Below are 22,843 nucleotides of genomic sequence, written 5' to 3' on the forward strand. Positions count from 1 at the left end.
GCCGGGGAATATTAATTTTTCTGCTGGCCGCCGAGCTGCTTTTTGGCGGGACAGGGGACGGATGTTGTGGAAGGGGAGCCGGCTCCTGGCCTTGCTGACAGCTTCTGCCAGCCAGCCTGGCACGGGCTGAGGCGGGGGCAGCCAGCCTGACAAAAGCATCCATCCATGTGGATGGGGGGTGGCAGAGGGGGCGACGGGTTCTGTAGCCGTGCCCCAGCTGGTCTGCTCTGCAGGCCCTTGAGGAAGAGGTGCGTTTACGGGCAGGAAAGGTGGGGATTTTCCCCACCTCTGAACAGGTTTAATTCTCACATGGAGTGGTCAGACCCTCCTCAGGCCTCTGAAACGGTGACAGGTTTTGTGCTTTTTCTTGTTTCCAGGTCTTGTTTTGAATTGGCTTTCATGCAATTGTTCTTTTGTTTTCCCAGGAGGATTACACCTGGTGCCCAGACCGGACAGGGAAGCGCCTGCAGCGTCCGTGGAGCGCGTCCAGTGCCAGCGCTGCCCCAGGGGCCACGGTCTGCAGGGACAGCCCCTTCCAGAAGGACGAGGACCTGGTTTGGGATCGGCTCCTCTCCTGGCAGCAGCTCTCCAGAGGTGGGCACCCGGCTCCACAGCTCGACTGGCAGAAGGGCTCCGGGCAGATGGCAGCAGGCACACGGGCATCCCGCTCTTGCAGCTGCTGAGGAGGTTGCTGTGCCATGATTAAGCAGAGGAGGTGGAACGTGGCCTGCCACGCTGCCCTTCTCTAAAAACAGAGAATGGGTCGGGAGGTTTGGGCTCTGAGCAGAGCCAGCAGCCTGGCCTGGGCACAGGCCATGGCGGGACAGGGGGACAGGAGCCTGCTGCCACTGACCGTGGCTCTCTGGTTTCTCTCCGCAGGCTGCCAGCACCTCATGCCATGGGAACTGCACCGCTCGGCCTGCCAGCCTGGGAGGGCTGGAGGGCGGCTGGTGTTCATTTGCTGTCAAAATAAATTTGTTTGGGTTTTTTTTGTCATCGTCATCATCAGAGCGTTTCTTTCCTCCTTTTCCAAGCTTTTGGCCTCCCTTTCTCCAGGGTAATCTTTTTGTGTCCATCCTCAGCCTCTTGATGGCATTTGGCAGGGGGGGTTAAGCAACATGAAAAATTCAACAACAGCTCCTGTAGCCAACTGCAGCAGCTCCTTCAAGAGCCCCTTCCAGTGAGGTCTGCATGTGCCTTGTAAAAGGAAGTGCTTTGCAGCGATGGGGTTGTTGCCCTGCTGCAAAAGCTGGGAGGAACTCAGAAATGGCAAAATGCCAATTTGGCTCAACCACCACCCAGGTTCTTCATCTTTTCCCTCTGCTCCGTGATAGGCAGGCAGGGCTGGACTCCAGGAAAGTTCAAGTTCTTGGTGCTCCCTGGCATCAAAGTGATCCAGTAAACTCTTGTATGCAGGGACTGCAACAGGGCTACTTGTCAGAACCCAGGAAATTCCTCTGGCTGCCCTGGAGGACTCGAGCCCCTGTCCAGGGGACACAGAGACCTTGGCACAGAGCCTAAGACCCCTGTGCCTTTGATTTAGCCCTTGGATAAAACGATTACCAACCTTATATGAAGAATTGCGAGCCATGAAAGTTTTAAGTAGAATGAAAATGAATTTATCATGGGGTGAAAAATAGATTTTTGGGGTTTCTAGATGGGGATTCAGGGGGCAAGTTGGAGCAATCGGGGTGTGTCCAGCCTTTCTCCTTCTTCTTCTTCTTCTTGGCCTCCATCTTCTGCTATGATGTTGACACTTTTAGATTGGTCTAGAGTAGAAGCTCACAGTCTAACATAGGTGATAGGTATTGGAAAATAATTGTAAATATCGTACATGTAGTTTTTAGTATAAAAAGATAACACCTCCTCGGAGCCGGCAGAATGCCTCTGACTGTCTTGCTGAGCGGACCTCATCAGGACAGGAGAAAGAATTTTATAGATAAGATACAATAAACAACCTTGAGACCAAGAATGGAAGAGCTCTGACTCCTTCTTCGAGCACCAGGCTGGGAGAAGAGACTTTCTAACGTATATCAGGGTCACTCTGACCAGCTAGAGATCCTGAGATCTCCTAAGAAATATTTTTTGGGTCCTTTTAAATGTTGTTATTTTCTTATATATGTTCAGCTGTTCTAAGAAGTTACTCGCAAGGTCTCTAGGACAAGATTTTTTAGTAAATAAAGAAGGGGGAGTTGTGGGGGCCAGAGATCCAGCCAGAGAAGAACTTACTGTGCTCCCCTGGAGGGCCAACTCCTGACCCACTGACTTTTAGTTTGGGCGAGCAAATATGACCCCCAGCTGCCTTTGCAACTTTATGTTGATCCCCCAGTACTCATTGGTCCTTCCCTTTGTGTTCTGCCCCTAAGCCCTTATCCCATTGGTTACCAGTTTTGTCCCGCCCCTTGCCTTCCCTATATAATCCTGTTTTTCCCTGGTTCTGAGAGTTTCTGTCCCTGGCTCCCTATGCAGAGTGTCCTGCTCTTAATAAAGGCTTCTTCTCTGTGGAACGCCATGCAGAGCTCCAGCCTTTTTTCTCCGTGTCACCTGAAGAAGGAAGCTGAACATCACACGCTGCTCTGGGAGGAGGATGTGCCTGTGCCCCTGAGCTGTCCTTCTTAGGAGGCTCTTCAGGAAGGTTGTGGCGCCCTTACCACGGCCACCCTGCCACCACAGCAAGCAAGAGCCTCAGCAATGCCCTTGTTCCTAGAGGCTGTTCTTGTTCACTTGCTACTGATGAGTAATTTGGGATCACAGCCACCAGGACAGTCCTGGAAGCCCTGGAAGTTACCTGCTGAAATACTCAGCATCAGTCAATTAACAATACAGAGTGCAATACACATTCTCCAGCTCATGGCTCTGTCCCATGAGCTTCTCCGTGACTGGATGTGACATGTTTGGGGATTTCTGCTCTTTGGGCATTTGTTTCCTCTTGCATTTCATTGGAATGAGGCAGTTGTTGCATATAGGTTTTATGGGCAATTTTTTTCCTCCATAGGGAGAGTAGAAAAGAATACAGGGAGAGTAGAATAGAATACAGCAGCATGCCTAATTGGTTTATTAAAATCAATGAGTTAGAAAGTAGTAAGCAGCTATGGAACTGAGGAAAAGGGAATATTAATAGACTATGATAAAACACTCCACAGAAAACACAATTATGCTAAAGAGTATCCTTCTCCTTTTGCAGAAAGGCCCCTCCCTGAGGACATAACCAGGGTGGTACAGAAAGCTGCATCAAGAGCTTGTGGGGGGAAACGGAGTTCTTTGTGTTGTAATGCCTATGGAAATTCTGTGCAGTGACAGAGCTCTTGTAAGAGCTGTAAATTGGTACAATGCCTTCAGGCCTAAATTCAAGCTAGAAGCGTGCTCCCAGAGCAGCAACCTTTCTGTCACTGCTCTTGGACTGCAGCTTCAGAAACAGGCAAGACAGACCTCAGCTTCGAAAATCTAAAAGCTCCTTTTCAGTTCCTTGATCAGATTCAGGATATACCAGATTGCCAAGCAGTATGGATTCTATTTGCCACCTGTATGCCAGTTGTCTTCTGTTAATTGGGCAGTTTTCCTTATCTCTTCCACAGCCAATCCTCCCTCCAGAGGAGACATCTGCTGATAATAAGCTATTGAATGTCACTGCATGGCTGATAAGAACTACAGCATCCCATTGGGAGATGCTCCACCCAGAGGGAGGAGCCAAGCATGGATACCCAGATATAATCTTGAAATTCTGGAACACCAGCACAGCTTCTCCTCTGGATTTCCCAGAAGAACAGCTGCCTCTTCCAGTGGATCTTCAGAGGAAGACTACACCTTTCTACAGGATCCCTGCTCCAACAGAACCACACCTGACACTCCAGGAGGGCTGCAGCCACAATTCCAATTGGACTGCTACCAACACCCTGACCCACAGGGTGTCAGGTTGTATTCTGACTCTGTCAGTGCTGTTTTGGTTTACTGCATTGTTTATTTTATCTTTTTATTTTCTTCCCTAATGAGGAACTGTTATTCTTGATTTTTACCTGAGAGCCCCCCTTAATTTAAAATTCATGACAATTCAGAAGGAAGGGATTTACATTTTTCCATTTCAAGAAAGGCTCCTGCCTTCCTTAGCAAACACCTGTCTTTCCAAACCAAGACAGAGGAGCCACCTGTGTTATACATGTAAATACTTAACACAAAAAAAGCAAGAGCCTCAAAAAGGCAAAACAGCTTGGTAATTTGTAGAAAGTAACTTGGATCAAAACCAAAATGTGTTAATAGATCGGTCTGAAGATGACATTCACAATTTTCCTGGTGATATTGTGCACTGTACTGTAACAGTGGATAGTAACTGGACATAGCCAGTAGGATAACTGGATATGCTTTTCAAACTTAGTATTCATTGAATTATTCATTGAATTCTCATCCTTCTGTACACTTCAGCTCTGCTGTAAACTTCAGAGACATTTTTTCACAAACTTCTAACAAGTTACTCTGGATCCATAATTCCTGAGACCAAAGGGAGTCCAAATGTCAAGTGGGATTACTCTTTCTCAAAGCCTGGAGTCACACAGAATGAAGCAGTACTTAAATCATCGTGTGCATCCCATATACGTAACAGTCCAGTTACTGACCATCTGCAAGAATTTTTTGACTTTTGCTACAAATTACCTTCAAGAATAAGCTACAAATAATATCTTGAACCTGTTTAAATTCAGGGATGGCATTACAATTGCCCTAAAAAATTCTAAGGGCACCTAGTGCTGTTGCAGTAATACAAGAGAACTGTAAGTGTGTATTACTAGTTGTTATTCATATTAGGTAAAAGTGGATCAGCTCAGCTTTGCAAAGCAAGAAACAAGTCATGGAGAGTTGAAATGATGGATTTGGGACAGTGTAGCCAGTCTGCTTTTTGTGAGAGATGCTCTTAAGCAGTGGCAGTAGTAATGTACTCATCTCCTGTATCTGTGCTCCTTGTGATCTACTATCCACCTCTGCAATTTTTTCTGCTCTGTTTTTTTTCTTTATGTCTTCAGCTGAGTACCAAAAGGAAACACAGAACTGCAGTGTTGCTACCCAAATAATAGATCTTTTTTTCAAACTAAAAAATACCCAGGGCTTTTAGAAAACACAACAGAAGTGTTGCAAAGTATAAACAATAAAATATATTGAACAGTATTTTGACATTACACTACATCAGCCAAAGAAATGGATAGTAGAGCTTGAGGAACAAGGATAGAAATGAAGTTTTGTTAAAAGGGCTTATTTTGGTCTCTATGTGGTAACTGTCATCACCCTGATGTAAATACTTCACAATCTCTTTAAATTTTCCTAAGTTGTATTCTTTTGCAATCAGCTATGATTTTTTAAATTTCTCCTGCACCCATAACTGAATGATCTGAGCACAATCTCCAAACAAGACAAATGGTAAAGTAGCAAAGGGCTGCAATAACTGAGCAGCCAACAGGATAAGCCACACTGGCATCTCTTGGCTTTACCAAATCCTCTGTGAGTGTTTTCGTTTCTTTTCCTCTTTGGTTTAAAATGCAACATATTTTCATTCCTTCTGATGACTCACCTCTGATAGAAAAAGGCAGTAGCTGTTTTTGGCAGGGTAAGTTGCATTTGCAAATTGGCTCAGCTTGTTGGCAGCAGAACTGCATTTTTTCTTATCAAAGCTGCTCATCAGCTTGAGTGGGGAGAAGGCGCAAAAGGATGAGAGAGGCTGGTGGAGCTCTGATGGTGTGAGGATCCAATGGTGCAAAGAGCTGGAAGGTGAAATCCCTTTTCTTGAGTTCAGGGTCATTAGGGAAAGGGAGGGTGTGCCTGAGAGCTCAGTTCTGTCAGCCATATTCACCTAGTAAAAGGTTTTTTTCCTGCACCTGTGTGTGTGGCCAATGCCAAGGGACGGCAGCTCTTTCTGTTGTGGGGGCATTGCAGCCTCCAACTGCAGACTATGCAACCTGAGCTGCATTGAAATGTGTTCTCCAGGGCTCCGTTTTGGGGCTGGTCCTGGTTAACATCTTTATTGATGATCTGGAGGAGGGCTTTGAGAGCACCCTCAGTAAATTTGCAGATGCCCAGTTGGGTGGGAGTGTGGATCTGCTGGAGGACGGGAAGGTTCTGCAGTGAGACTTGGACAGACTCGATCAATGGGCCAAGGACAGGGGCGTGAGGTTCCACAAGGCCAAGTGGCACATCCTGCAGGTCACCAGCCGCCTCAGGGTGAGCCAAAGTGTGCCCAAGGGGGCAAGAGGCCAATGGCACCTGGCCTGGATCAGCAGCAGTGTGGGCAGCAGGAGCAGGCAGCGCCTGCCCCTCTGTGCTGGGCACTGCTGAGGCCACACCTCGAGTGCTGTGTCCAGCTCTGGGCCCCTCGGAAAAAAGGACATTGAGGGGCTGAGTGTGGCCAGAGAAGGGCAGCAAGGCTCACGAAGGCTCTAGAAAACATGGCCCATGAGGAGTAGCTGAGGGAGCTGGGTTTCTTCAGTCTGGAGAAGAGGCTCAGGAGTGTTATAAACAAAAACTCTGCCAATTTTTTTGGGGAGAAAAAAGTTACAAAAACTAGTCAGACCAGTGTTGCTGCTAAAGTGCTACCTGTTTGTTATGATAATTACAAGTCCTTGTCGTTAATGGTTCTTTTTTCTGTATCAGTAAAGGCCCTGGCTAGGGCTAAGTTAATGGCTCCTCTCCCGAGACAGTGAAGGGAGGGGACCTCCCCAGACAGTGAGGAGAAGGGACGAGAGGTAGGAAGGGGGCATGCAAAATAACCTCAGGACCAGCATGCCATGAGAGGCTACTACTCCAAACTTACTGAAAAGACCCCCAAAACAACGAGCCAATATAGAGCTGGGATAATTGGAGTGATGTTTGGATGTGAGGAACAGAGTGCTGAGCCTGCAGAGATGCTGAAAACCTTCATTGCCCCTCACCCTGAGCAGAAAATCCTCTCAAACCGGGACCCAGAGAGAGAAAGAAGCTTTAGAGATCAACATCTGATTGGTGCCTGAAAGGCTCCCACGAGGACTGGACCCCCAGCTCTGCCCCTAATGGACAAAGCTGCGCAGATCCTCCTCCTCTGAGTCACCCTGGGAGAGACGATGGAGACTGCAGACCTGTCGAGCTTCCCAATCTTGAGCTGATCACTTTTAATAAAGGCATTAAAAGCAGAAAAAGTCTCCTGCCCTGTTTATTTCAGCTGGGGCGCTCGTCCGGGATAGCCACGCCAGAAGAGGACACCGGGACTGGCCATCTTGGACCTTGAGGACAGCTGGCCATCAGGACCAGAGAGATCGGCTTGGGGCCAGTGACGCTGAGGAGCTCCGGACTGGTGAGAAATCCGGTGGCGGGAGGAGGAGAGGAGCGAGTGTGTGTGTGAGTGAGACGAGGGCCGGGCCCTCGGAGCGAGAGTGGACCCCTCAGTGCCGCGTTTCCAGACTCCTGCGAAGGGCCCGGCCGGGAACAGGGGGAAGCGCATGGAATCAGCGTGAGTGAGTCGTCCCCTAAGGGGGAGAGAGGGCCCCCCCTCCGGGCGTGCGGAGGAAATAGTTGTATGAGTGCCACGCACCCCCAAAAGTCCTGACAGAGGGAAGTCAGGCAGATTGCAAGTCCCGAGGAGGGTTCGGGCAAGCTCACAAGCCCTGCAGGCAAATTCAGTCCTGACAAAGGGGTCAGGCACAAATCCCAGCGAAGGAAGCTGGGGTTTGTTTTTAAGTCCTGATACGGTGAGGCCTGACATTTGGAAGGTTAGGCAAACTAGAAATCAGCAGTTGTTTTTCCTGACAGAGGGGAGTCAGGCATGAACTGGTTTCTTACGCCAGGGTTTCATGTTTTCAAGTCCTGATAGATATAAGACCTGACATTAGTAAAGTTAGGCAATCAAGAGATCAGGCAGTTGTTTCAGTGTAAAGTCCTGAGCATCAGGCAAATAAATTTTTCTTGAGATTACCTGTCAATAGAGGCACCTTTGGGATTTTTTTCTGTTGAGACCCAAAAAATTTGGAGGGTGTAATAGTAAAAAGACAGGCAAGAGACTGAGGAATATACCTCCCAATAGCCCCTTGGGGGAACTGTTAGAGAAATGGCATTCTATAGAGGCCACAGAGGGATTAGATAAGGTGAATATGATCCAGTATTGTGTAGAAGTCTGGCCAGAATTAGAGGTGCAAGGAGGATGGCCTTGGTGTGGGGCAAGGGACAAGTGGATGAGCCAACAACTGAGTCATTGTCTGACAGCTCGAGGAGATACTGATCCTGAGCAATTATTGTATGTAGCTTGCTGGTTAAAGAACGCTATTGGGGATGAAGGGTGCGAATTTGTAAGGTACAGAAGAAGAAAGAGGGGAATGAAGGAGAGGATGCTGGAATTGTTAAAAGATGGGACCCCCTGGATTATTTGCCTCCTTCTGCCCCTCCACCTTATAATCCTCTTCCTTGGGCACCTCAAATGGCAGGTCCGGTTCTTCCCCCGGCTGCCATCTCATTACCGCCTGCTCAAATTCCTCCTTCCACCTCTTAGGCTTCCCCTATGGTAGACCCAGTATCTCCCCTAGTAACCACTCCCTCACCACCCCCTTTGGCTCCTCCAGTTCCTTCTGCACCACCACAAGTGCCTGCCTACTCCACCTGCTGCATTCTCCACCCCTTCTCCAGCTCCACTTAAAATGTACCCAAGCTCTTCTCCCCCTCCTATTGCTGTCCCTTTACCTCCTCCTAGTTGGGACACAAATGTCTCCTTGCCCGGTAAACAGCTATCACCAAATACACCTGCTGATCTGCAGAAAGTTCAGGGTAACCCTGATATCCCTCAAACTAGTAGCATGGCGTCTGAAGATGGGCCGTACTGTAGTACCAGATCCAAGACCTCCAAGGCAAAGAGACTTTTTCCCCTCAGAGAAGTTCCTATAGGAGAAGTAGTGGGAGGTGTTGGCTTTGTGAATGCTCCTCTAACAGCTTCTGAGGTGAGAAGATTCAAGAAAGAGTTAGGGCATTTAGTTGAGGACCCAGTGGGCATAGCCAACCAAGTGGATCAATTCTTAGGCCCAAATATCTACACTTGGGGGGAGATGAATTCCATTCTAAAGATATCATTTTCCCCAGAAGAGGTCCAGATTATTAGGGTGGCTGGCATAAGAATTTGGGAGAAAGAGAACTGTCCCAAGTGCCATTGGGTGAACAGAAATTGCCACTGACAGATCCCAGTTGGAACCCTAACCAGGAGGAAAGGAGGAAGGCCATGATGGAATATAGGTCTTTGATAATACGAGGGATCAAAGAGTCATTTCCCAAAGGAACTAATACCAAATTAGTATGAGAACTAATACTGAATTTGAGGGGGCACAAGAGAAGGATGAAGCTCCTGCTGCTTGGCTTAATCGCCCAAAGCGGAACTTCCAATTGTACTCTAGAATAGACCCAGACACCACAGAAGGTCAAGTGCTACTAAAAGTCCAATTTGTTACCAAATCTTGGCCAGATATATGGAGAAAACTAGAAAAAAAATGAAGATTGGCAAGAGAAGGACAGAAATGAGTTATTAAGAGAAGCATTGAAAGTGTATTTAAGGAGAGACTGAGAAAAAGCAAAGGCCAAGGCCAAGATCATGGTTGCCATAGCTAAAGAAAGTGAGGGGTGGGTGGGTCCACCACCAGGAGGAGGCAAAGATAGGCCAGGACTGTCAGGTACAAGAGAGATAGAGAGACCTCAAGTCCCTTTGAGTGAATGACACTGCTGTTATTGTGGAGAGGCAGGACACGTCAGGAAGTTTTGTAGAAAGCTCAGTCTCGATGAGGCAATAGCCAGGGAACAAGAAGCCTTGGAGAGGGTTCTTAGAGGTGATGATTAAGGGTGACAGGGGCTTTACACTTTAGGGGACCCGATGCAACATCTAGAAAAGCCCTTGGTAAACATTGAGGTGGGACCCCTAAATGAAGAATTTGAATTTTTGGTTGGATACAGGAGCAGATAAGTCCTGTCTCAACAAAGTACCAAAAAGTATAGTAAAATACCCAAAAACATCTGAGGTGAGACAAAAACAGCTAGGTAGAAGGATATCCAATAGCATTAGGACTGGACAGTAGCACTAAACTTGTAATAAGTGATGTGAAAGTAAAAGGTACCTTATTGTTGTCTGTTGTGTGTGTGAGAGTGAGTCACAAACAAAGTCAGCCTCAACTTCCCGGGCAGGTAGGAAGGGGGCAGTAGAAAGAGTGTGTGTGACCTGCAAACCAGACCAGTGTTCCCCGGTGTGTGAGGGGGCCGTAGCTGTAAGAGCGTGAGTGACACGCAGGCAGCCTCACAGGTGAACGGGCACCGGAGGCAGCAGAGCCAGGGCCCTTCCAGAAGGCCCGGAGATACTGAGAGCTGGAGGCCAACCCCAAGGCGAGGGGGGGCCACAGGGACCCGTGATTTTCTGGCAATGAGGATCCACTTTGTGTCTTGAGGGTGTGAAGGTGAATGAGAAATAAAAGTGAGTGAATGTAGACGAATTAAAGTATAGGTAATGTGGATTGTGCATTGTAAGTTTTACCACATCTCCTTGGAGGGAGGTGTATTGTGTTGAAAAGCAGTGTGGGGAAAAAGTTTGTTTTAGATGCAAGGGGTTGAAAGAAAAGTGGTATTTCAGCTGTTAGTGAAAGTGAGAAACAGAGGCAGGGGATGAATAGATAAGATCTTGAAAATTGAACAGCAAACCAGTAAGTTAGATGCCGAGAAAAATGGGAGAATAAAAGCATGCTAGAAAAGATACCCCCAAGACAGCCCTTTGGGAGTTAAGTTAGCTAACAGAAATACAACTCCTTGCAAAATACAGAGTAGGCAGAAATTGATGAGAGAAACATGCAAGCTATGGAAAAAGGGAAATTAACAAATTATACATAACATTAACCCAAGAAATTGGGTTTTGAGAAAATCATAGTAGACCATTAATGCCTATATTTGAAAGCCCCTTTCAGGTACTCCTCATTGCTAATTCGACTCTGCGGACCAGAGGAAAACGTTGGACCCACATCATCAGATTCCACACCCCTCTCACCCCCTGGCATTGGACCAAGATTCAACATCAGTTTCACGCCCTGGCATTGGACCAGACTCCACACCACTCTCCCTCTGGGATTGGACCGGACTCCACACCACTCACCCTCTGGCATTGGGCCGGATTCAATGTCAGTTTCACCTCCTAACATTGGACTAGATTCCATATGACTCACCCCCTAACTCAGGACAGGAGTCAACCACATCACGAGTTAATTCACCTGAGTATACCATTATAAAAGGACCAAAAGACTTAAAGTTGACTCTCAAAAGGAAGAGCCCAAAAGACTGATGAACTGAATAAGAAAAGAGTTTGGTATCAGAACCATACCTTATCTTAAAGTGTTATAAGACAGCTCTGTGTTTAAAATAAGTTTGTAAAAAGTTAAAGACTGTTAATAAGTAACTCTGGTTAAGTTCCCCCAATTTAGTTCCAAAGACTCCAGGTTAATCCTCTACAGACCACTCCCCTAAGAGAAACCAAAATTAGTAAGGAACGGACCAAGAGAAGTTTAACCAGAGAAGCGGGGAGAAGGGACTCTAAAGAGCTTGGAAGCTTCTTCTTGGTAAAGTTCCCCAAGAGGCAAGGCCGGGTGGGCCGGTCGTGCCAGATGACCCATACCAGATTCTTGGGAAGAGCAGTAATGATGGCTCTAATTGCTGGTGGTGCTCTGGGGAGCCCAAGAGAGCCGTGCAGTGAGTGCTACCAACCCCTCTTTGAGGAGGAAGAAGTGAGCTCCTTGTCCAGAGTCCACACCAATTCTAAGCCGAATTGTGTTAACCTCCCCCAATGTATTGGATAGTCCAGAATACCACCACTTTTAGGCAGCAACTCCTGGGAGTGTGCCCTGTAGGAGAAACCTGGTTGTGCTTGAATGTGATGCTACTGAAGCAAGCCTGGTACATCAGGTCAAAGAGAAAGAGACAGTAAAAGCAATAAGAGAACAAGACCATTTAGAGATACCCCGAGGTAAGAACCCATTCATAGATTCAGTGAAAAAAGTTAGCCACAAACTAAATTTAACTGATTGTTGAGTTTGTACTCAGATGACCGAAATTTGGCCATGGGAGAAGATTAATCTAAGGCTATTAGAAATCTGTAACTGGATACAGAATAACTCAGAATTTAGTATTAATTTAGTATTAAGGGGCACAGTACACCAGTAAAAAGAATGGTCTGTAAATGGCATTTAGCAGTAAAGAACTCTGCTACCCAGCGGATCCCAAGAGATCCAAATAGATTTTGGTCTGTTGAAAGAAAAGAACAAGTGTATCTACCATGAAGCATATGAATTTTATGAGTATACTGAAGAATGGATAAACCCCTTTTGGGGAATGAAAGGCATTTCTAAATATTGGGAATGTCCAACAGAACCTAAGCATACATTTTGGGGGGCCCCTAAACACCTGTTTTGGATCTGTGGTACTACAGCATACACTAAATTGCCAGGAGACTGGTCTGGCAGTTGCACCATTGGAATGATAAAACCATCGCCCACCTGGGAGTGACATCCCTAAACATATCCAAAAATTTAAGCATTTTTCCTTATAAATAAAATTCAATTAATTAATAAAATAATTATATTATTCTGATAGTATTATTCAAATTAATTACCTAATTTGTATATTTATATTTAAAAATCTATACACTTTTAGCAACACAGAAAATTATTGGTCATTGGTTCCAAGTAACACAATTCCCTTCATTAATTCATTAAGCTCTATTGGGTATTTATTTCTTCCTCTTTATGGTAACTAATATTCTTTGTAGACCTTTTGCCATCATTTTTATCATCTTTTTTTTCGCATATGGTCAAGAGGAGGCACTTTGGGGTCCATGGAGACATTTCTGGGGCACATTTGGGGCAATTTTGGGTCTGGGGAGGGAATTCAGAGAGAACTTGAGGGTCTGGAGGACACTTGGGGCAGCCAGGTGGGCACTTGGAGGGGCACTCAGGGATTCTGAGGGACAGTTCGGGGTCCGGGACAGCACTTGGGGCTCCAGGGGGGCCCTTTGAGGTCAGGGAGGGGAATTTGGGGCCCTTCAGGGTCCGGGAGCGCCCTTCGGAAGCTCGAACGGGGCTCTCTGGGGCGCGGGGGCTGATGGGAGTTGTAGGCGCGGGTATCATACGGTTTAACGGGGCCGCAGAGCATCACGGGAGTTCGAGGCGCAGCTGCAATGGCTCTCCGAGAGTCGCGGGGCATGACGGGAGATAAAGTCCTGGCTGGACTAGCGCTGGACGTGCGCCGCGGAGCATGATGGGAGCTGTAGTCCTGGAAGTGGTTGGAACGCGGCGTTTGGGGGTCCGGGAAGGCTCTTGGGGGACACTTTTGCGTCCAAGCCGTGACTTGAGGTCCTCGGGGGAACGTAAACGGCTCGGGAATCCGTGGGGGGAGTTCGGGGAGCTCTAACCGGGCTCTTTAGGGCGCGGGAACGGCAGGAGTTTTAGGCACGGGACTGTGTTCTGAGGGGCTCTGGGGCCACGGGGGATGAGAGGAGACGAATTCCCAGAAGTGGCTGTACCGGGCATCTGTGGGGTTGGGAGCACTCAGGGGAACTGGGGACGCCTTTGTGGGCTCCCAGATAGGCACTGAGGGGGCACTGAGGGATCCTGGAGGGTCTAGGGGACACTTATGGGACAGATGGGGGCGGATCCCAGGGTTCTTGGGAGCGTGGGGCATGACGGGCGTTGCAGTCCCGGCTGCAATGGGGCTGTATCCGGCCGCGGGGCATGATGGGAGTTGTAGGCAAAAGGAAAATATGGCAGCCGTCTAGGCACCGCCCCCAAGCCCCAATCTCTGGCGCTGATTGGCTGTGAGTGGTGATGGGCGGAAGCCTCGGCAAATGAGAGGTGGCGGAGGCGGGAACAGCCTCTGCATTCCCTCCCAGTACAGCCCAGTTCATCCCCAGTACTATCCCAGTACAACCCCAGTAAAACCGCAGTGCCCCTCTGATCCCTTCCAATACACACCAGTCCCTCCCAAAACACCTGAGTCCATTCCCATTCCCTCCAGTTCCACCCAATTTCAAACACAGGGTGCCCCTGTGTCCCCAGTCTTCCCCACAATGTTCCCAGTGTTCCCCAGTATGTCCCAGTCCTCCCCAGTGTTTCCAAGGACAGTTTAATTTCTCACAGTGGCCGTGGCAGCCAAACCCAGCAGTGGGGTCAGAGCAGTGCCCATGACCACAGCCCCTTGCAGTGGCCCAGTGCAGCTTGGGCTGATGATCCACCCTCACAGCTGGCCCAGGGCAGTTCTGCAGTGGCTTTGGTGACACCTGGGGCTGGCACACACCTGAGCAGTGTGTCTGTTTGCAGTGGGGAAACTCAGGAGTTTCAGATTGCTTCAAAAAACCCCAAAAAGAGAAAACCCCTCTTAGGCTGAGTGCAGCCAGCTCTCCAAGCACAGCAGGTCCCAGGGCAGTGAGGACAGACAGGATGGGGCTGGGGAATGTGGAGCAAGGTTGTCCACACTGGGTCAGAGCTCCAGGCACAGCTTTTGTGAGCAGGCCAGAGCTGCTGAGGAGAGACCCTGGGTCAATATCAATCACAGAATGCTGCAATCGTCTCTACTCTAAAGAGAAATAAAATAAAATACATCGTTTAAAATAGGAATGTCTGTTTCTGATAAGTTTTTTGAAATCTTTCTCCATCACTGGACTAGGAAAACTTTAATGACCCTCTCAGGGCTTTGGTGTTGTTTACATCAGACTCAATCCCTGAGAGTGTCTTCAAAAAACCTCTCAAGAACTCAAACTTAAATTGAAACTGCAAAGTTTCTTGAAGTTTTAATGGGTCCCACTGAGGAACACGACTGAGAAAATGTCCCCAGGTTCCAGTTAGAGCAGAACACTGAAGGCAATGATGACAGCTGGGAACAAACAAGGCCAAGGTGTCTCTGGTGCTGAGCAAAGCTGGATGTGTTTGAGGAATGCCAAGGGCCAAGGCCTGAGCCCCAGGGCCTGGCCAGGCAGATCCTGTCCCTCCCTCCTTGCTCAGGGCTCTTGCCGGGATGGGCACTGGCATGTGGGGATGTGCAATGCCAAGGGCAGGAGCATGGGGCGGCCCCTGCCAGGCTGCTGAGCAGGGACAAGGAGGCCATGAGGCCCCAGGCCTGCAAGGGTCACTTGTCTCCTGCTCCTGCCTCAGGCGCAGGCCCAGCAGCCATGGCCAAAGTGCTGCCCAGGTTGGCTCTGGCAGGGCTGTCTTGCAGCTGCTGCCCATGCCTGTGCCCTGTGCAGCCCAGGCTGTCCTACGGTGTCCCTGCCCTGCGCCTCTGTTCCTGCAGGCTGTTGGCATCCCCCGGCTGCCCCACCTGGCTGGGCCCTTCCTTTGCTGGCAGCTCTGCCTCCTGCCTGCCTCTGCCTGCCCACACAAAGCCTGGGACTGATATCAAAAGGGTTCATTCCATTTTTACCCTGCCTGGGAACTTTCAGCACAGGAACAAGGCATGCAGGGGCTGCTTTCCCAGCAAGAGTGGTTGGAAGAGAAGAAGAAGACATCTGGCTCAAGGGTGCAGGGATAGAGAAAACAAGGAGTGAATCTGGGAACTTGGCGTGGGTTTTATGGAAATGGGTAAGTTGTAATTCGTATTTAGCCACTGTGTATAAGCAACACAGTGGTAGAATTACATGTCCTAATAAGGTTAGCAGTTATTCCATGTTGGACCTTAGGCCTGAATAAATGATACCCTCTGAAACAACAAATTAGTGTTATGGAGTCTTATTCTGATATTTTGGACATTTGGTGACAGCAGAGGCTGACAGAACCAAGGAGTCAGCTGTGACACTGTGGAACCCCATGGAACAAAGGGTCCCTGGTGATGCAGTGGAACCCCATGGAACCAAAAGTCCATTGTATCAGAGCAAGGCCTCATGGAACCAAGGAGAGCATTGCTGACAGTGTGGAAGCTCATGGAGCCATGGGGTCATTGTGGCAGTGTGGGGCTGCATGGAACCAATGGTCCATTGGGACACTGCAGAACCTTCTGGAATCAAGGGGATCATGTTATGCTCTGGAACCTCATGGAACAAAGGATCCATGGTGACACTGCACTGCTCAGACCATTGTTGACAGTGTGAAAGCTCCTGGAACCAAAAGTCCATTGTGACACGGCAAGGCCTCCTGGAACCAAGGGTCCCTTGTGGCTCTGTGGGCCTTCCCAGAACCAAGGAGACCATTTGGACACTGTGGGGCCTCATGGAACCACCTGGCACTGTGACACAGTGGGGCTACATGGAGCCAAGGGGCCACTGAGACACTGAGGAACCTCATGGAACCAAAGGTCCATTGTTACACTGAGGGGCCCTGTGGGACCAATGAGACCATGGTGACACCGTGGTGCTCCATGGAACCAAGGGGCCATTCTGATTCTGCTTTGCCTCATGGAGCCAAGGGGCCACCATGACACTGCAGGGCCTTGTGGAACTAAGGCAGCCTTGTGACACTGCGGGGCCCTTGGAACCAAGGGTCCATTGGGAGATTGCAGGGCCTCATGGAACCATGGAGACCATTCTGACCCTTCAGTACCCATTGGAACCAAGGGGCCATTGTGACACTGCAGAGCCCCGTGGAATCAAGGGGACCACAGTGACACTGTGGGGCTCCATGGGACAAAGGGGCCATTCTGACACTATGGAACCGAGGAGACCATTGCTCTGCTACGGGACATCATGGAACCATGGAGGCCATTGTGACACAGCAAAGCCTCATTGAAGCAAGGGCACAATAGTGACACTGTGGGGCTCCATGGGACAAAGGGGCCATTCTGACACTATGGAACCGAGGAGACCATTGCTCTGCTACGGGACATCATGGAACCATGGAGGCCATTGTGACACAGCAAAGCCTCATTGAAGCAAGGGCACAATAGTGACACTGTGGGGCTCCATGGGACCAAGGGGGCATTCTTAAAATGTAGAACTAAGGAGACCACTGTGGCCCTATGGGGCATCATGGCGTCAAGGGTCCATTGTGACACAGCATGGCTGCATGAAACCATGGAGGCCATTTTCATACTTTGAGGCCTGGTGAAAGCAAAGGGCCATTGTGGCACTTTGTGTCTCCATGGAACCAAGGAGTCCATTGTGACACTATGAGGCCCTGTTGGGCCAAATGGCAATTGTGGCACTGTGTGGCACCACAGAACCAAGGGACCATTGTGACACTACAGGGCCCCATGGAACTAAGGATTCATGGAACAGTGTGGGACTAATGGAACTAAAGGTCCATTGTGACATTGAGGGGCCTCATGGAACTATGAGGGGACAATTGTGACGCTGTGGGGCCAATGGAAGCAAGGGGCCAGTGTGACACAGCTGGGCCTCATGCAGCCAAGGGGCCACTGGGATCCTGAGGAGCGCAAAAGAACCAAGGGGCCATTGTGACACTCTGCAGCTGTGGAGACCCTGAGAGTCATTCCCTGGGTTAGGGAGACACAAGAAGCTTCCTTCAAAAGCTGTTTGACCCCATTGGCTCCTTCCCCTTGTTCTGTGTCCCTCAGCCACTCCCTCCCCCTTCCCCCACTGGCTCCATCTTTGTACTGCCCCCATGGCACTGATCAACCCCTTCCTCTGGAGATACAGAAACCTGGACTCCCCCCTGGACTCCCTGCTAACAGTACAGAAACTCATGGATCCAAGGGGCCATTGTGACACTGAAGAACTTCATGGAACCCAGGGTCCATTGGGACACAGCAGGGCCTCATTGGAACAAAGGAACCATTGCTAACAGTACAAAAACTCATGGAACCAAGAGGCCGTGATGACACAGCAGGGCCACGTGGAACCCAGGAGACCAGTGACATTTAGGAACCTCATGGAACCAGGGTCCATTATGGCACTGCAGAAACAAGGAGACCATTGTTGATGCTGTGGAAGCTCATGGAACCAAGCAGCCATTGTGACACTCCAGGGCCTCGTTGAACCAGGCAGAGCATTGTGACACCACAGAACCTCATGGCACTGAGGGTTTATTGTGACACAGTAGGAGCCATGGAGCCAATTGTCCATTGTGACAATGAGGATCTGAGGAGACCATGGTGACACCATGGAAGCTCATGGAGCCATGGGGCCATTGTGACAAAGCAAGGCCTCATGGAACCAAGGAGACCATTGTGACATCATGGAACCTCATGGAACCAAGGAGACCATTGTGACATCATGGAACCTCTGGAACCAAGGGTCCATTGTTACAGTCCAGAACCAAGGAGACCATTGTGACAGTACAGAACCTCACAGGACCAAGATTCCATTGTTATGCACTGGGGCTTCATGGAACCAAGGAACCACTGTGACACAGCAGGGCCACATGGAACCAAGGGTCCATGGAGATACTGCAGATCCAAGGAGACCATGGTGATGCTGTGGAACCTCATGGAACCAAGGGGCCGTTGTGACACTCTGGGGCCCCATGGAACCAAATATTCATGGTGACACAGCGGGGCTGCTTGTGACCAATTGTCCATTGTGACACTGCAGATCCAAGAGACCAGGGTGACACTGTGGCAGTTGATGGAACCAAGGGGCTGTTGTGACACACCAGGCCCTCGTGGAACCAAGGAGAGCATTGTGGCAGTGCAGAACCAAGGAGGCCATTTTGACAGTACGGAACCCAATGGAACCAAGGGTCCATTGTTCTACAGCAGGGCCTCATGGAACCAAGGGGCCATTGTGAAAGTGTGGGGCATAATGGAGTCAAGGACACCACTGATACTGAAATCCACTGGATAGAAACTTCTGAACAGAGTTTGGAGTATTTGAAAGGAGGTCTTCTTTATTACAGCATGGTGGTCACTTGGGCCATCCTTCCTCCATTCGACTGCACTGAGCATTGAATGAACAGAGTTTTTATCACACACACTCATTATGTATCCACTAGCTATCCCCACGTCTTTGAATTTATTTGACATAGTTGCACCCCTTATGACAAATCCTTTTATGATTCTTTGGGGTCTGTCTTCAACATCCAGTGTCCTTTTTAGGTGGCTGTTCCTTGACCCCCCCTTTTGAGTAAGGGCAATATTATTGTTCTGCATAACTTCTGTTTTGTCAGCCTTGCAGAGCTGAGCTGGCATCCTGCTTGCATTTTGTGTGGCTTCTGTTTGCCAGAGGCACATCCTCAATCAGTTTCTCCAAGGCTGTGCTGTTCTGTTCTACTGTCCTTGACAAGAGTAAATGTTGTTCTGTTCTCCTGTCCCTGTCTCAGTGCTCGCCCCGCATGAGGCGTCTGCAACCCCCCCAACCGATGGGCCTGGGGTGGGCAAGTGTTCCTGGGGAACAGGGATGGGACAGCTGGGCTGGACTGACCCAAGGGATGTTCCACTCCATGTCACACCATGATCAGCAATCACCTGAGAGAAGCAGGGGGGCAAGGGGAGTAGGGAATAATTTATTTTTAAGACATTTTTCTTTGAAAACAGCACCTGTGTTTTCTTTGAAAACACATACAGAATCTTCTCCTGCCACAAGGTGGTCAAACATTTTCTGCTGATAGGAGATTTCCTAAGGATTTGCTTTTCTTCTGTTAGTGGGTCTTGCTGTGCCTTTTTTTTGGTTGAGTTTGGAGGTTTTTATCATTGGATTTGGGTTTTTCCCTGTTGAATTGACTTTCTTCTGATGCATGAGTTTTTTCTGTCCTTTCTTGTGGCTTGCTTGGCACCTGATGACAAGACAAATTTACCCAACTCTGTCATCTTGCCCAATTATGTTTGCAGGCACCATTAACTAGATGAGTTCAGTCACAGACTCCCTGCAATTTGGCAGCATCCACAAAGGAATTGAAAGTTCATTTAATGCCATTTTAGAGACAATAGAAATATTCCACAGTGGTGGTCAGGGGCTGGTCACTGAGGGATGTCACCAGGGCGTGGCTGCCAAGAGGACTCTGTACCATGGATGACATTTGACCCTCATTGTTCAGCCAAATTCCCACCCAGCCCATGTTCCACTCCTTCAGCCCAGCTCTCTCCAGTCTGGCTCTGAGGAGACCACAGCAGACCCTGTCCCAGGCCTGGCTGAAGTCTGGGCACACAACATCCCCTTCTTTTCCCTCCCACGTGGGTTCTGCAGTCCCTGCCCTGTCCTGCCAGTGCCTGGAAAGGCTGCAGGAGGATTTGCCACATCCCTTTCCCTGCTGAGCCTGACCAGGCTGTGACTCTCCCAGTCCCCCTCCCTGCCCTGTTTGCAGACTGGTTCCATGTCTGCCCTTCCCAAGTGCCCAGGACCTTCTGGGATGGCTCTGGCCTTTCCAAGGGGTTTGAGAGAGGTCCCACAGTGACACTGCCCAGCCTTCTCAACAGCCCTGACACCAAAGGCCTTTTCCACATCCCTCAGTTCCAGGCCAGTGCCCAGAACACAGCACAGCCCTGTCAGGTCCTCGGGCTGGTTCAGAAGGGAGGCAGCTCTGATTTCTCCCCACAGACCCTCACTCTATCCAATGTCTCTCTGTGCAGTCCATGGCTGCCCTGAGCATTTTTCCCTGCAGCCTCCCTGCCTGGGATATTTCTCTCCATGCAGTCCTAACCACAACCCAGCAAAGAATTCAGGTGTTTTCCCAGAGGATGTTACTCTCAGAGTGAAGTGGCCTCAAGGCACTGTTTGTGCCGCTGGAATTGTGCCACCCCCGGGTGCTGCTGCTGGTGTTTGTGCTCACTGGGGTTAATCTCCCCACTCACACACCATGCACTGCTGAGATCTCCTCAGCACAGAGCAAACATGGCCTGCTGGCCTGGTCCCTTGGTGTCCCTCCGTGCAGGGACAAACAACCTCCTGCAGGTGGGGAGAGGCCAGTGCTGGCAATGGTGGCTGCAGGGGCTGCTGTGGGACAATTGCCCCGGGGCACCTTCCCAGGCTGTCCCAGAACAAAGACACAGCCCAGGCCCTGCTCTGCTGCTGCCTCAGGTCCATGCCAGGAGCTCTGGCTGTGCCAGGACACTGCTGTGAGCCCCCCCTGCACACTCCCCCCTGCCCCAGGCACTGGGCTTTGCTGGGCCAGGGCATTCCTGGAGCACATTGCTGACAGCAGCTCTGGAGGAGAGCAAAGCCTCCCTGCCCTGCCCTCAGGAGATGCCCTTTGCTGATGGAGCTGCTGTGCTGGAGCCCAGCTGTGTCCCAGCAGTGCCCATGGCCTGGCCCTGCCTGTGGCCACAGCAGGGACACGCAGCAGGACAGGGACCAAGCTGCCAGAGCACTCCGGCCTTACAGCCACAGCAGGGCTGGCAAGGACAGGGTGGAGCTGGGCAGAGCAGCTCTGAAAGGACCAATCCCTGCTGCTCCCTGGCTGGGCTGCTCTGCTGGGACTTGTTCCCCTTCTCCCCTCTAACTTCATGCAGGTCTCTGAGCTGGGATCCCAGATAAAACAGGCACTGCAAGGTAGTTTATTTTCTTCAAATGTAGTGATAGCCCAAACCCTGGTTTACAGAGCTTCTGGGTCAAATTCAAGAGGCAGACAGTGAATTTCATGGGGGTGATTAAAAAATTTCTTTTAGAATAATTTAATAACAGAAAGCCCCATTGAAAACTACCAAAGAACTGGGAAGGGCTATTTGGCCTGTCATGAGTTGCAATCCAAAAACTATGCAGAAGAAAACGGGAAATTGGTTGCTTCAGAAATCATCTGGTCATCATTTTCCTCAGGGCATCCTTGAGCTCCTGGTTCCTCAGGCTGTAGATGAGGGGGTTCAGGGCTGGAGGCACCACCGAGTACAGAACTGACACTGCCAGATCTAGGGATGGGGAGGAGATGGATGAGGGCTTCAGGTAAGCAAAAATGGCAGTGCTGACAAAGAGGGAGACCACGGCCAGGTGAGGGAGGCAGGTGGAAAAGGCTTTGTGCCGTCCCTGCTCACAGGGGATCCTCAGCACAGCCCTGAAGATATGCACATAAGAGAAAACAATGAACACAAAACAGCCAGAAACTACACAGACACCAACCACAACAATCCCAAGTTCCCTGAGTTTGGAGTGTGAGCAGGAGAGCTTGAGGATCTGTGGGATTTCACAGAAGAACTGGCCCAGGGCATTGCCATGGCACAGGGGCAGGGAAAATGTATTGGCTGTGTGCAGCAGAGCATTGAGGAAGCCACTGGCCCAGGCAGCTGCTGCCATGTGGGCACAAGCTCTGCTGCCCAGGAGGGTCCCGTAGTGCAGGGGTTTGCAGATGGACACGTAGCGGTCGTAGCACATGATGGTCAGGAGGAAATACTCTGCTGAAATGAAAAACACAAACAGAAACACCTGTGCAGCACATGCTGAGTAGGAGATGGTGCTGGTGTCCCAGAGGGAATTGTGCATGGCTTTGGGGACAGTGGTGCAGATGGAGCCCAGGTCGCTGAGGGCCAGGTTGAGCAGGAAGAAGAACATGGGCGTGTGCAGGTGGTGGCCGCAGGCTACGGCGCTGATGATGAGGCCGTTGCCCAGGAGGGCAGCCAGGGAGATGCCCAGCAAGAGGCAGAAGTGCAGGAGCTGCAGCTGCCGCGTGTCTGCCAATGCCAGCAGGAGGAAGTGCCTGATGGAGCTGCTGTTGGACATTCCTTCACTCTGGGCATGGTGGACTGTTGAAACAAGACATTGACAAGCTCTTTGAGTCAATCCTATGGAGTTATTTTAGGAATTCCCTCAAAACTACTTCTCTACCTGTTGGAGAACTTCACTCAACATTTTTATTTTTGAGCTTGTGTTTGTGCTCCTGAGTTCCTGCCTCATCTTCAGCATTGCTCTCAGGCTGAACGCTGGGAAGCCCAGAGGGAAAACAGGGCTCCCTGGGCCCCAGTGCAGTCAGAACTACTGGAACCACACAGGTGCCTTTGCTTATTACACCTTCCTCTAGTTCAGCATGACTGA

The 22,843-nt window shown here is 49.8% G+C and overlaps 1 protein-coding gene across 1 annotated transcript; it reads right to left on the reverse strand.

The window, feature by feature from the left end:
- Nucleotides 1–21,613: 21,613 nt before the first annotated feature.
- LOC136570480 (olfactory receptor 14C36-like) lies at nt 21,614–22,531 on the reverse strand. Its single transcript, XM_066570946.1, has one exon. It carries the CDS (start codon nt 22,529–22,531, stop codon nt 21,614–21,616), a length of 918 nt encoding a protein of 305 aa, XP_066427043.1.
- Nucleotides 22,532–22,843: the final 312 nt, after the last annotated feature.

Source organism: Molothrus aeneus, unplaced genomic scaffold (genome assembly GCF_037042795.1).
Source record: "Molothrus aeneus isolate 106 unplaced genomic scaffold, BPBGC_Maene_1.0 scaffold_34, whole genome shotgun sequence".
Taxonomy (NCBI): domain Eukaryota; kingdom Metazoa; phylum Chordata; class Aves; order Passeriformes; family Icteridae; genus Molothrus; species Molothrus aeneus.